General features: G+C 46.4%; 1 protein-coding gene across 1 annotated transcript in view; it reads right to left on the bottom strand.

Moving 5' to 3' along the window:
• Positions 1-1,544, bottom strand: part of HTR5BP (5-hydroxytryptamine (serotonin) receptor 5B) — a 75,765-nt gene extending 74,221 nt beyond the window's left edge. Inside the window, exon 1 of the mRNA NM_001171479.1 lies at positions 765-1,544. Coding sequence (NP_001164950.1) covers positions 765-1,544 — 780 coding nt within the window. The remainder of the gene's footprint in view (positions 1-764) is intronic.
• Between the last annotated feature and the right edge of the window lie 13,681 nt (positions 1,545-15,225).

The raw sequence follows: 15,225 nt of genomic DNA, 5'->3' as shown, positions 1-15,225 counted from the left end.
CACCACATGCCAGGCTAGATGCCAGGTGCTTCATTCATCTCATGAAGCCCTCACCCAGGGCCCATCAAGTAGGAATCAAAGACGAGGAAAGGGAGCTCACAGAGATTAAGCATCTGCTCTTATGTCCTCAGCTGGGATTTGAACCTGTGGTTCTGTCTCCAAAATGACTAGAGGATAGTGCTGGATTGGGGATAATCAACAGGAAAGGAAGTGACCCTGGGGTTGTTATCGTTTATCCTCACTTCCCCTTCACATAGAGTCAGCCAGTTGAAGCAGGGAATGCAATTTCCCTGTGGTGGTCTCCAGTGCATACAGAAAATAGGGGCAAAGAGCCACTGGAATTTCTGCTCAGCCCACAGCAGTCCTGTGAGGTCTCACTGAGCGCTCAGGACTCACGCGAAGACAATTATAAGAAAAACAGCAAAGAACGCAGCTGATCAGAGGCGCCCTCACCACCACCGGTAAACCCGCTGCACCTGCTGCCATAGCCCAGCTGGGTCAGCTCAGACCCCAGCCTTAGTGCGCAGGGGGTGAAACTCTTCCCAGCAGCGATTGGGTTTGCAGGTGGAGAACCCTGCGCTGGTGCGCCACAGGTGCGGATGAGGAGCCTCTGAGCGCGCCTTCAGGAACGCAGACAGCTGAGTCCTCTTGCATTCCAGGTGTGCTGGCTCTCAACCTTTCTGCTCATACCCCAAGTGTGCAAGCTTGCTCCTCCTCACAGCGGCCCGGTACCCGAAAACCCCATTCTGCAGCCGGCCCCTCACCTGTCTGGTGGTCGGCAACGGCAGCACCGTCGGCCGGCGGCGGTGTCCGAAGCGAAACTTGGCTGCCTTGTAGATCTTCCAGTAGACAAATAACACCACGCCGAGCGGCAGGTAGAAGGCGCCGCAAGTGGAGAAGACGGCGTAAGAGGGTTCTTGGCTCACCTGGCAGCGTTGGAGCTGAGCGTCGTATACCTCGCCCCAGCCAAACAGAAGCGGCGCCAGGGCGATGAGCGCCGAAAGCGCCCAGGTGAGCGCGATCATGAGCGCCGAGGCGCGGCGGCGGGTGCGCAGCGTGTACTGCAGGTGGCGCGTGATGGTCCAGTAGCGGTCCAGGGCAATGGCCGCCACGTTCCAGATGCTGGCAGTGCAGCACAGCACGTCGAAGGAGATCCACACGTGGCACAGACTCCGGCCCAGGCGCCACCGTCGCCCGGCTGACAGCTCGCTCACCAGGCTCAGAGGCATCACCAGCGCCGCCACCAGTGCGTCCGATACGGCCGTCGAGGCCACCAAGTTGTGTGGCACGCGATGGAAGGCGCGGACACGCAGGATGGTGACCAGCACCAGCAGGTTCCACAGGAAAGTGGCCGCCATCAGCAGCACCAGCAGAGTCACCACCAGGACAGTGAAGACTGAGAGGGATGCCTCTCGGCCAGGAGGCATGGCGCCACCGGGGGTCAACTCGACGACCCCGCTCGGGCTTGGACTACCGCTGCAGGTCCCGGCTCCCGAGGGAAGGGCCACGCTGGGGGCGGCCGCCGAGAGGTTAGCGGCTTCCATGGCGCGCGGGATAGGGGCCGAGGACGCCAGCGAAGTCCTGGAGCTCGGTGTAGACCAGGAAAGTGGAGAGCTGCGTGCCCGGGGAGGGAGTCCAGCCGGTCTTACCCTGGCGCTTTCTTCGAGCCGCAGCCCCTCTTTGACACTTTTGCTGGGAGCCTTTCTGGGACTCCTCCGATCTGCTCCGCGGGCACCACGCGGTCCGAGGGCTGCAAGCCAGCGAGCTTCTGCGCGCAGGGGCGGGCTCCGAGGGTTGCCCCCGCCCCATCGCGGCGGCTGCGGGCGCTGAGCCGCACCTGGAGTGCGCCGAGGTGGGCGGGGGCCGTTTGGAGAAGGCACCAATAGGGAGCGGACCTGCAACGTGGTCCGCGCCCGTCTCCCAGCCTCTGCCCAGCCGACAGCACCCCAGCTGCGGGTAGTCTGGTGGGAAGGTCTACAGCTGCGTCGGAATCCCGCAGCCTCGCGGCTCGGCACGACCCTGGCAAACGCCGGGTTCCGTCCGGACCAGAGGCGTTTCGCTTTCCCTGCATCTTGATGGTGTTGTTGAAAGCGGGGCAGCGAGTACTGTGATCTGTGAGATAAAAAGCTCCTAACGCCGGCCCCGTGCTGCGTCGCTTTCGCAACGCTCCTGCCCCGCCAGGGTTCCGTGGTGCCGGGCGAACTTAGCTGCCTGCCTGCTTGCAGGGGAACGCGGCTTCTGAACAGCTTAGCCGCCCTGGAAGAGGGACCTCTCTAACCTCCGCGCAGGCTTGGATCTGCCCCGTCACACCCACCCTCCCCACCTACCTTCGGTTTCCAACGTCCCCGATTCTTCATATCGAGATTAAATCGGGGTCACTTATTGATTCTTGAGCCAAGGTAGAAAACGATTAGAAAGGTGACATTCAGTTAGGGCTCCAGCCCAAACCCCACTGCGGTCTCGTGATTTTTTTTTTTTAATCGATTTGAGAAGTGGCGGGAGGAGGGTTTGTAGAGTCCTCATGAGCTGGTTCACGCCCCCTAAATGCCTGCAAAGGTCAGGTGAAGCCAGGCTGAACCTCAGAGCCCGGTAATTCAATCCAGGTGTCCTAGGTGGGTAGCATGGACCCAACTACTTGAGCCATCACCTGCTGCCTCCCAGGGTCTGCATTAGCAGGAAGCTGCAACCAGATGCAGATGATTGGAACCAAACCCAGGCACTCCATGTGAGATGCTAGAGTCTCAGCATTTTTTTTTTAATTTATTTCTTTTATTTGAAAGGCGGAAAAGCAGAGATCTTTCCTCTGCTGGTTCATTCTATAAGTGTGTGCAACAGCCAGGGCTGGGCCAGGCCAAAGCCAGGAGACTAGAACTCAATATAGGTCTCCTTTATGGGAAATACAGACCCAAGTACTTGAGCCATCATCTGCTGCCTCCCGTGGTGCACATTAGCAGGAAGCTGCATCAGAAGTGGAGGGGCCAGGGCTCAAGCCGGGCTATAATGTTAAATGCCAGCCCCACTCAGGCTTCAAAACAAAAAAAAAAGTACTTCAACCATAATTAAATGAATATAATGCTGCACTTCTTTCGTTCCTGAGGCTAGAACAGAAATAGATGGAGCTGCGGTCTACCCTTCTATTGTTGTGGCAGCATAATGGGCTTGCTACTAACACTCTGAGAACTGCGCCGGCTATGCAGGGAGCTCAGTGGAGCCTCGTCGGCACTGCGCCTTGAGAGGGAGCTCAGAGATTGAACTCTTTCTGGAAAGGCCACTGAGGCTGCAGCCTGGAGGGGTTCTGTTCCCTCATTCTTGGAGCAGTCCCTCCCTGGGCACCAGGGCTATCTTGTCCTCTCCAAGGGCCACTCCCAGAAACCCCATTTTCTTTTACCTTCCCTTTCTCATCTGCTCACATGTAGGCTGTTCCTGTTCTCTCTGTATCATGTATGCTTCAATGGCTGCATAGCACATGCAGGGTCCGTAAAGAAAATTGTGCAAAGGTGTCATGGTGACAACACATACTTACAGACTAAGTGGTTGACAGTAATGTCATACAGCATGGTCAGGAAAGATCTCCTGGAGGAGGATGCTGTTGCTGTTTTAATGACGTGTAAGGATGGAACTGAGATTTTGGACAAGATGAATAGATGGTTGGGCCTTAAGGTAGACTGGTCTGGCTGGAGTGTGATGGCTGGAGTCAAAAGCCACAGGAGATGAACATACAGGGTATAAATGCCCAAGGAGTTGGGGTTTAGTTTTGATCACATAGGAAGCTGGATTTTAGAAGATTTTAAGAAAATTAATCTAATGAGAATGCTTCAGGAAAATGGAGATTAGTCTGAAATATTTTCATAATAGCATTCTCCCCATTTTGTTACACAAAAACTTAAACAAGAGCAAAGGAGATTTTTAAAAAAGATTATTTGAAAGGAAGAGGCAGAGAGAGAAAGAGACAAAGCTATTCCATCCTCTGGTTCATTCTCTAAATGGTCACAATGGCTGGAGTTGAGCCGACCCAAAGGTAGGAGCCAGAAGCTTCTTCCAGTTCTCCCACGTGGGTACAGGGGCCCTGGGAATTGAGCCATCTTCTGTTGCTTTCCCACGCACATTAGCAGGGAGCTGTATCAGAAGTAGAGCATCCATATGGGATGCTAGTGCCACAGGCGGAGGCTTAACCACTAGACCACAGTGCCAGCCTGGAACAAAGAATATCAAAAATGTAAAAATATTTGTATTATACCAGTTGGATATATGACACATTTTATTTTCTGTCTGTTCCTCTCCTAATATATTTTCATGTCTAAAATCAACTTTTTATTTTGCACATTTTTTTCTTACTATATATTCTCATCATCATCACACTTTCTATATTGTTCCATTTATCAGTTGGGAGACTTTGAGCAACTTAGGCTTGCTTCTAAGTTTAAACCTCAGTTTCTTCATTTTAAAAAAGGGGATAATTCTACTTGTCATAAGACTGTTCTGCTCTTGTTAACTTTGAATATAAACCTTAGATCCAGTTCTCTTCTGATTTTTGACATGGAACTTATTTTTGCAGTTTTAATCTCTCAAATATAACAATAAAATTACTAGGTTCAGTTGATCTTACCAACTTTAAAGGTATCTTCCCCATCTGCAAATGAGGAAATGGAAGGAAATTGTCAACCTGCTGCTGTGGACTGAATGCTATCATCTCTGAAATTCAAAAGGCGAAGTGTCAATCTCCAACATAACTGCATTGGATCTTACAAAGAGGTTAATAAGGGGGCCGGCGCCTGCAGTGCTGGCATCCCATATGGGCACTGGTTCAAGTCTTGGGTGCTCTACTTCTGATCCAGCTCCCTATTAAAGAAATAATAAGGTTAGGTAAGCTCCATCCAGGTGGGGCCCTGAGCCATAGGGTTAGCGTCCTCTAAGAAGAGATAGCATGAGTCAGGTGTTTGAAACAGGGATTTAAGTAACTGCTTGGGTTGCCTGCATCCGATGTCAGAGTGCTTGGTTAGAATCCTGACTCCTCTGCTTCAGATCCAGCGTCCTGCTAACGTGCATTGGAAGCAGCAGGTGATGGTTCAAGTACTTGTGTTTCTGCCAGCCTTGTGGAAGACCTGGATTGAGTTCCAATCTCCTGACTTAGAGTGGGCCCAGGTCTGGCTGTTGCAGGCATTTGGGATGTGAACCAGTGGGTGAAAGATCTCTCTCTTTCCCCCTCCCTCTCCCACCCACTTTTCAAATAAAAAAAAAGTGAAAATAAATGAATGAGGGGCCAGCATTGTGGCATTGTGGTAAAGCCTGGGTAAATCTGCCACCTGCAGTGCCAGTATCCCATATGGGCACTGGTTTGAGTCCTGGGTGCTCCACTTCCGATCCAGCTCACTACTATGGCCTGGGAAAGCAGTAGAAGATGACCCAAGTCTTTGGGTCCCTGCACCTGCATAGAGACTCAGAATAAGCTCCTGGCTTTGGATCTGCACAGCTCCAGCCATTGCAGCCAGTAGGGGAGTGAACCAGCAGATGGAAGACCTCTCTTTCTGCCTCTCCTTCTCTCTCTCTAACTCTTTCAAATAAATAAATAAATATTTTTAAAAAAGAAAATAAATGAATGAAACAAATCTTGATATTCTTCAATCTCATCTCTGTCCTGGCTGGCTGCCCTCCAGCCCCACAGGCTGCCTGGTGCCCCGAACTTGACATGCACCTTCTTTTCTCAGGACTGTTGAGTATGCTGCTGTTCCCTTTGCTTAGGATGCTCTTCCCTCAGACAGGTGTGGCTCACTTGCTGGCTTCCTTCAGGTCTCTGCTCTGTTGTCACCACCCCAGGCAGCCTTCTGTGAACATAGGATCTAGGATCAATCACTCTATCCAAAGGATTCTATCCCACTACTCTTTTTTCCTTTCAAGGCACTTTGCAGAAATAACGTCATATTGCTTCTTTTATTCCCTTTACATGATCTGCCTATGCTACAAAAAATGTAAGCTCTTCTTGGGCAAGGAATTTGGCCACTACAGTATTCAGTTCTGTGCCAAGCACATAGTACATCACTTGATAAATTTTCATGGGTTCGTTGAGGGAAGAAGGAAATATTGTTGGAAGAGGTAATCTCCAAGCACTGAGCATCCCTTGCACCTTCTCTTGGGTGTGCCAAGAATGCAAAGCCCAGACTGCTCATTACCCAGGCCATTTCTCAGAATTGTGCTTGTAGCAAGCAACCTTAAAGGATGGGAAAAGGGCAAGGTTGCTTCCACTTACTATCAAAGTGGTGAATCTCAAGTTTAGTGTTTCCCTCCTGTATCAGAGCCCACTGCCTGTGCAGATGCCCAGCATGAGTGCTTTCTGTGACCCCTGTGGGACTTGGGAAATATAGGGAACCAGCACTAACAAACATGAAGCTCTGGCTACAGCTTTGGCCCAGTGTAATAAAATTCTTAGTCTCTGATCCAGGAGTTTTATGTCTAGCACAAGTATCTATGAATCAGTAGCAGGGTAGCTTCTTAGCTTGCATGTAGGGTGGCATTTCAGAGCCTGCACAGTGCTTGGCAAATGCTCAGTTTATTGATTTTTCAAATTACAGTTAGTTCAAGTTTTTTCCCTCTTGAGATTATTTCTTTGATATGTTTTCTCTTAAATTTCATAGCCAAGTTAAAACATGGGAACAATATGACTGTTCTTTTTACATATTTCCAAGTTGCGCGTTAGAGAGATTTAATGGCTTCACAGTTCTCCTAGCACTGGCTTTGGAAAAATGAGAGATTGACAGCCTTGCCCAAATGAAATTTTTTTATCATTCCAAAAAGTGTTTAACTGGTATTTAATGATGCATTTTAATTTGCATTTCTTCAGTGGCTACAAAGGCTGTACTTTCCTCACATGATTAATTACATTTACCTATATATCCTTTTGTAGATGCTTTTCATCTGCTGTTTAAGGAATCTGCATACTGACTTTGTGGGTATTTATAACTATAATGTATCTAGAGGGCATATTTTCACCAGTTTATTGTTATATAATTTTTCTATTACTCTTTTCTCATTTTTTCTGTTAAATTTTGTTAAGTTTTTTTTATATAATAGAGCACATTGATTTGGCCTCCATAGATGTCCTAAATTTACTCAGTAATCACAAATTGTTTTTCTGTCTCCTGTTTCCCTAAGTTTATGAATGGATTTAATATGTAACTCTTAGGTTCCCCCAGAGTCACTGTGGCATGTCATAGGTGATGGTGGCCAGTCTTCTCACCCACGTGCTGTGTGTAATCCTGCACATTGCAGCTCCACCCTGGTTCCTGGGTGCAAGACCAGTGGTGGTACACAGATGGGTAGACGGCTGTCCTGATCCTGGAGGATCATTTGTCTACCACAATACACACATGGGTCTCTAACAACCATGATGCAGTGCACTATCCTGGCAGCTAACTGGGAGTACCAACAAGGGTTGTTGACCTTTCTAAGGGAGAGAAATCTTCCTTCTCGGGGGAGGCAGCTTTTGAGCTGGAACTTAAACATGGGAAAGACTTTCATCAATAAGTGGAGAGAGAGAAGGAAGAGAGTGAGGGGTGAGCAAAGCCTTGGAGGTAAAAGAAGATGAACAAAACAGAACAAAAATGCCAGCAGAGAATGACCAGGAAGTACTCAACCTTGACTAGACAGTAATCCATTCTCTCTGGCTTGCCAATTTTTTTATTTTAAAGACAACATAAATTGGCTGGTCCTTTTGTTTCTCTCTGAAATTTGTATGTATCTCCCATTATTATTTTTGTGCTGTTATTAAAAAGCCTTCATAATTTTCTATTTTTTCTTTTGTGTTCTTCCAGGTGGTTTTAATATCATTTTATCAGATTCTTTTCCCATTTGTCCATCAAGTCTCAGGCTGAACGTTGCCTCCTCTATTAACACTGGTCCTGAGCCCCACATCTGGCCCACCTCCATAAGCTGCCCCTGCTCGGGTCCCTGAAGCCAGGGCTGGGATGGCAATGTGTTTCTGCCTCTCCACTAGAGGGCAGGCTCCCTGGGGATCTAATGAGGCCATCCACCCAGGGCCTGGTGTATGCTCAATAAACATGAATGAATGAATGCTGAATAAATGAATGAAGGAGAGAGGGAGAGAGGGAGAGAAGGAGGGAAGGATGATGTGAAAAGAACCAAGAACCAGTTCACTGAAGATGGAGAACAGTTGAAGGGGTTCAAGGATATGAAAGACAACCCCTGCTCACAGAGGTGGGTGGGAGGTATCTGTTGAGCATAAAGATGGATAAAAGAAACAACAAAAGAGAAGAGAGGAAATATAAAGAGGTGGGGTTTTTTAGATTGATTTATTTACTTGAAAGTAAGAGTTACACAGAGAAGGAGAGGTAAAGACAGAGAGAGAGGTCTTCCATCCCCTGGTTCACTCCCCAGATGGCCACAATGGCCAGAGCTGCACTGATCTGAAGCCGGGAGCTAGGAGCTTCTTCTAGGTCTCCCATGTGGGTACAGGAGCCCAAAGAGTTGGGCCGTCTTCTAGTGCTTTACCAGGCCATAACAGAGAGCTGGATTGGAAGTGGAGCAGCCTGCACTCGAACCAGTGCCCATATGGAATGCCGACACTGCAGGCGGTGGCTTTACCTGCTACTCTGCAGTGCTGTTTGTTTCTTTTTGGAGAGGCAGAGAGAGAGGGAGAGGAGAGAGAGTTCTCCTATGCCTGTAATGGCTGGAGCTGGACTGAGGCCAGAGCCTGGAACTCAACCCAGGTCTCCCAAGTGGGTAGCAGAAACATGAGTACTTGATCCATCACCATTGTCTCCCAGGGTCTGGATTACTAGGAAGCTGGAACTGGGAGCCAGAGCTGTAATCCAAACCCAGCACTCTGATGTGGGATGTGGATCTCCTACCCACCATGTCAAATGTCCATTCCCAAGAGGGTTTTTGTTGTTATTGTTTATGATCAGGGAAGATGTTAGGACAAGATCAAGAACTCCTGTATCACAGCTCAAACAGCTCCTTAGAGGGATTGGTTTTCCTTGGTTCTCAGATTTTGGCGTACATTGGAGTCACATGGAGAGCTTGTGGGAACACATGCTGAGCCCCCTGCCTAGAATTAGACCTAAGCTGGTGCCGAGAGTTCATATTTCAAATTCCCAGGAACTGCTGCTGCTGCTGCTGCTGTCCCAGGGACCAAGCTTTGAGGCACACTGGTCTAAAGCAAGATTCTGTCATTCTCTACCTGCTGTCTACCTTCCCTGTATGTCAAATACCGATGTAAGCACTCAGTATAAATTAATACATTTCATTTTCCTAATGACCTCATGAGATACATTTATTACCTCCATTCTACACATGATGTAGCAAGAAAAATGAGAAATTAAATCACCCTACTCAAATCATGAAGCTAGTTAAACTCTGAAGTCTGACTATAAGACAAACTTCAAATGCTATAGAGAAGCTAGACTGGGTCTGTCAGCTGTGGGACCCTGGGCAAGCTTCTTATTGATCTGTCTCAATGTCAGATAGGTGGAGATTATAATAGCAAGTGTCCCAGAGTTGTTGGGAGGCTGAAATAAACTCATTCACAGTGGCTCTTATTTTAACGATGATCTGAACTCCATAATGTTCTACTCTTCTGGCAGGAACCTAAATCCCATGAAGGACAAGAAGCTTGTCCTGTTAATTGTCCCAGGAACTAGAACAAAACCTGTCACACACTAGACACTCAAAAACTGCATCTTAGGGTCTTCCTGTCTTGGAGCCCCCCTCCTGGCTGCTGCAGGAAGGGGTTTCTGACTTAAATACATTTTACTTTGCTCACTGCATTGTCTGCGTAGAAATTCTTCTACGTGAGACAAGAACCAAGGTCTCCTTGCCTCATCGCCAATTTCCCTGTAACAGCTTGGCACCAAGACTTGGATCCAACTCCAGCGTGACTCAGATCCAGTTCAAATTCGACTCCAGCCAGTGTTGGATTGCCTTGCTGAATAGGTAAGCAAGTGGACTGCTCTTGCTTCTGTTTTTCAGAGAGCCTTGCTCTCCTCCCTCAAGCATACTAGATCCCTGTCAGCCAGTTAAAAGAGGGTAGCATGGCTGCTGGTCTTAAGACTCAGGGGGTCAAGATTGCTGACTAGGCTGGAGCATTCCCCCAGAGCTGAGACTCTATGCTTCTCATCTCAGCTCCTGGAATGTAGGTCCTGTCTGACTCAGTTTCCTTTTGTGGGGATTGGCTCATCATGTGAGACTGGGAGAAGGTGTTGGAGTAATTTTGAAATTTAGGCCAGTGTCACACTCTGGTGTTTTTCAAAGTCTCCTTGACTAGACACCAGACTGACAACTCATTAGGGTGTTGAGCTGAAAACTATATTCTGATCTGAAAATAAATCTACCATATGACCCAGCAATCCCACTCCTGGGAATTTACCCAAAGGAAATGAAGTCAGTGTATGAAAGAGTCATCTGTCCCCTATGTTTATTGAAGCTCAATTCACAATAGCTAAGATATGGAATCAACCCAGATGTCCATCAACAGATGACTGGATAAAGAAATTGTGGTGTATGTGTGTGTGTGTGTGTTATATATATGTATATATATAATATATGTATATATATTATATAAATATATAATACATATATATGTATATATATAAATGTATATATATAATATATGTACATATATATATAATGGAATTCTATTTGATTGTAAAGAGGAATGAAATCCTATCTTTAAAAAAAAATGGATGCAACTAGAAATCATTATACTTAGTGAAATAAGCCAGTGCCCAAAACACAAATACCACATGCTTTCCTTGATCTGTGGTAACAGAGTGCCAAAAAAATAATATATGGGAGTGAAATTGACATTTTAAGATTCGATGATTGTTTACAGTCCTTGTCTCAACTGCTGAGGAATAGTGTTTTTTTCTTCTTCTTACTATTTGTTAAACTCTCTACTTAGTGTAGGGTTAATTTTATGAGTATAAAGTAAACTGAAAGTAGATATTTGTGAAAAATAAGAATGGGAATAAGAGAGGAAGGAGGAGGAAGGTTAGGAGGCAAGGTAGGGTGGAAAATATTCCTACGTTCCTAAATCTGTCTATATATGAAATACATGAAATTTTTTTACCTTAAATTAAAAACAAAAAGAAAAAAGCCCTGGATTTTGTTCCTCTTTCCTTGGAGATCGATTTATCAGTAAGACTTGGCACAGTTTGGAGTGAGGCCATGGACTGTGTGCTCCATGCCCCAATGAATCTTTTTCTTTACCCCAGACCCTGACAAGATCTCCATCTCTTTTTCTGCTTGTCACTGTCCTCTAAATGCTCTCCCTACCTCGCCAAATCTCCTCAGTTCTTACAAACTTGGATTCCTGGTCCCATTAGCCAGTATTTCCTTAAACATCTGGTTAGTTCTGGGTCAGAGTTTAAGCATCCTTTTTACAGACAGGTGGCTTTTCATCTATATTCCACATTAAGTGTAGATCCCTGTGTGATCTGAACCTGTAGAGACAGGTCCTCCAACATGTTCTCTGGTACCTGTACTTTCCCTCTCAGGCATCCCTCATTTGGGGTCCCCTTTATCAGGTCCCTCCTATGTAGTCCACACCTCAAAGGAAGATTACTGGGGAGAATTTTTTGATAGAAAGAGGTACTGGGGTCCTGTGCTATGGCACAGTGGGTTAAAGTCCCAGCTTGCAGTGCCAACATCCCCTAGAGGCACCTGCTTGAGTTCTGGCTACTCCACTTCCAATACAGCTCCCTGCTAATTCTCCTGGAAAAGCAGCAGAAAATGATCCAAGTCCTTGGGCCCTGCACCCATGTAGGAGACCTGGAAGAAGCTCCTGGCTTCAGATTGGCTCAGCTCTGGCTATTGTGGTCACTTGGGGAGTGAACCAGTGGGTGGAAGCACTCTCTCTCTCTAACTCTTTCAAATAAATAAAATAAATATTTTTTTTTTAAATGAAAGAGGCACTGAAAGGGGTAAGCATGCTGCAGAATGTTAGTGGAAGTTGAAGGCTGATAAGATTAGTCTGGATGAGATTAGAAGGAAATTATCTTAAAAGTTAGCTCTTCTAAAAGACAGGATTGCCTGATTCTCTATCTCTTTGTAACATGATGTACTCAACTGTCCTGGGTGATGGCTCATATGCTGGTATCACACGCCAATTCTTTTCAAAGTTCTTCTGTGTTGGGGCTGGCACTGTGGTGCAGTGGGTTAAAGCCCTGGCCTGAAGTGTCGGCATCCCATATGGGCACCAGTTCTAGTCCTGGCTGCTCCTCTTCTGATCCAGCTCTCTGCTATGGCCTGGGGAAGCAGTAGAAGATGGCCCAAGTCCTTGGGCCCCTACACCCACATGGGAGACCCGGAAGAAGCTCCTGGCTCCTGGCTTTGGATCTGCACAGCTCTGGCTATTACAGCCAACTGTGGAGTGAACCAGTGGATGGAAGACCTCTTTCTCTGTCTCTCTCTCTCTCCCCCTTACTCTATAACTCTGTCTTTCAAATAAACAAAATAAATGTTTTTAAAAAAAGTTCTTCTGTGTTTTGTAATTGACCTAGGTAACAAAGTTTTATATATCATAGGTAAATTTTAAGTGTTTCTGTTGCCTTTTATTGAGTTTAATTGCTTTAAAAATTTGAAACTGAAAGGAGTTAGCTTTATCTGATTAGATCTGATTCACAGCTTTGGTTAAGATACTCAGGTTTAACTTTGAACAAATGGCTTAAACCTGAGAATTATTTTATATCTAAAGCTCTAAAATGGTGTCTTGTACCTTGAGACTTCCAACTGGATCCCTGGAACTCTCAAAAGATGAGGCTCTCAATCAGGAGAGAAAATAACTGCCTTATGCTTTGTATTATTCAGGACTACACAACTAGAAGTCATCAAATTCCAGGCATTAGTCAAGACACTCCTGAGGAAATCTGCATTCTACCAGAAACCTTTAGATCAACCCTCCAAAGAATCCCTGCTTCTGTCCCCTAACAATGCCCCCTTTCAGCCTCAGGCAGCTGGAGCAGCATGAAGCAGCCCCATATCCCTGACAGCAGTTAGGGTCCATTCTTCTGGGTGTGGGAGGGATGTGATGAGTTAGATGGGCTAACAGGTAGTTATGTCAGGTCCCTGTTGAAATGAGAAAAGGAAGTCTCTTTAAGAGTGTACAAAATGCATGCTTCTCCCCAGAAGTTGCCTTTAGCAAGACAAAAATGTGAATCCCACCCCTCTGAGTTTCTAGTTTTATCATGACAATAGAAAGAAGTTACCTATCCCATGCTTGTTTCTGATGGCTTTTTGTTTTATTAGGAGCAGGCTAGACAGGATTACAGTTCCAGCCTTCTGATTGATTGTTCCCAAAATTGGGCTTAAAAGACTCCACTTCCTCTCTTGGAGCCCCCCTCCTGGCTGCTGTGGCAGGAGGTTTCTGATTTAAATAAATCTTGCTTTGCTCAAAACAAATAAAACACAAAACTTCTGTCTTGTTGTCTTTTGCCAGGTCACCCTTTCCTTTCTAGATCAATGTTATTGATATGTCTGAGATTCAGCTTATATTAACATTTGAACAACTAAATAGAGAGAGATATCTTCAATCTACTGGTTATTTCCCAAATGGCTGCAACAACTGAAACTGGTCTAGGCCAAAGTCAAGAGCCCAGAACTCCATCCTGGTCTCCCATATGTGTGGCAGGGACCCAAGTATTTGGGCCATCTTCTGCTGCTTTCCCAGGTTCATTAGCAGGGAGCTAGATAGAAAGCAAAGCATCCAGGACTCAAACCAGCACACTGATGGGATCCTGATGTCCCAGGCAGTGGCTTAACCCACTGTGCCACAATGTTGGCCCCATCATGGTTTTTCAACCTGAGTGCTATTGATTTTTTTGGTTACACACGTCTTTGTTGTGGGGGGCTGTCCTGTGTACTGTAGAAGAGTTAGCAGCATTTTTGGCTTCTATGTACTGGATATCAGTGGCAAACCTCGAGTTCGAACAAAAAGAAATAACTCCAGGCAGGCCAGATGTTCCTGGGGGAACAGAATCTTCAACGTTGAGGACAACTGATCTAGGTAACTCAGATGTCTCCAGCTGGGATGTCTGCTCTCAACTGTCTTGACCACAGCAAGTTTGAGTCCTATTAGCTTCCCCTTTTGTGGCCTGCCAGAGAGAAATCCACAGCACAGGCATGGTCCCTTGGCTTTGCTTTTCAGGTGAGAACTGGACTTTACAAGGAATCACACAGAGAAAAGTTACTGGGTGCTGCATATGGCTGTTTCAAATCACCATCTTGCAAAGGGTAACCACCTCCAGCTCCTGACTGGCTTCCTGCTAATGCAGACCCTGGCGGGCAGGGGTGACAGTGCAAGTAATTAAGTTCCTGCTATTCATGTGGGAAACTTGGAGTGCATTCCTAGCTTCCAGTTTTGTCCCAGCCCAGCTCTAGCCATGTGGGCATTTGGGGCATGAACCAGCTGGTGAGAGTTGCCGCTCTGTCTCTCTCTTTGAAATTATGTAAAGAGACTGAGGTGAGGAAGTCTCACTGCATCTCTCCTGCCCCATCCTTGCTGCATCCTGATCCTCCCGAGATGGCTAAATTGAACAAGAATTCTTGTGCAAGCACCAACATGTACACATATGTTAAGGAATAAAAGATAACATTTTAAGGGGAGTATAGTCTAAATTTAGAGGCATTTGTTCCCTGACATGTTCAGCAGAGAAGGATGCTACACCCCACGTGGTGAAATGTTCTTTCCTGGGGCCCGAAAGCCAGCTTCTCTTCTTCTTCTCCCTGAGCTTCTCTGGTCCAGAAAGAATTGCTGCTTTACCCTGGCATAGCTAGACAGCTCAGGCAAAGGACTACCTGCTGTCCAAGGTGAAGTTCAAACCTCCACCTCCCAAAATAGCTGCCTTTTTACCTACTGCTTGTCGCCACTGAAGCTTGAAAAAGTCATAAGAAGAATAAGGAAAACTTACAATCACACAAACAACTGCACACAATTGTTTGTAACAGCTTTACACATAATTGCCCAAACTTGGGAGCAACCAAGAAAATAATATGTATGCTATAATCTCACCTAGGTACCCATTATAAAACTAAGTTTTTTTTAAAAGATTTGTTTTACTTATTTGAAGGGCAGAGTTGAGAGAGAAAGAGAAAGAGAGAGAGAGAGAGAGAGAGAGAGAGAGAGAGAGAATGAGAATACATCTCCCATCTTCTGATTCAATCTCCAAATGGCTGCAATGGCTGGGGGCGAGCCAGGCTGAAGCTAGAAGCCTGGAA

This window comes from Oryctolagus cuniculus, chromosome 3 (genome assembly GCF_964237555.1).
Source record: "Oryctolagus cuniculus chromosome 3, mOryCun1.1, whole genome shotgun sequence".
NCBI classification, from domain to species: domain Eukaryota; kingdom Metazoa; phylum Chordata; class Mammalia; order Lagomorpha; family Leporidae; genus Oryctolagus; species Oryctolagus cuniculus.
This window is presented reverse-complemented; position numbering and strand designations above follow the sequence as displayed.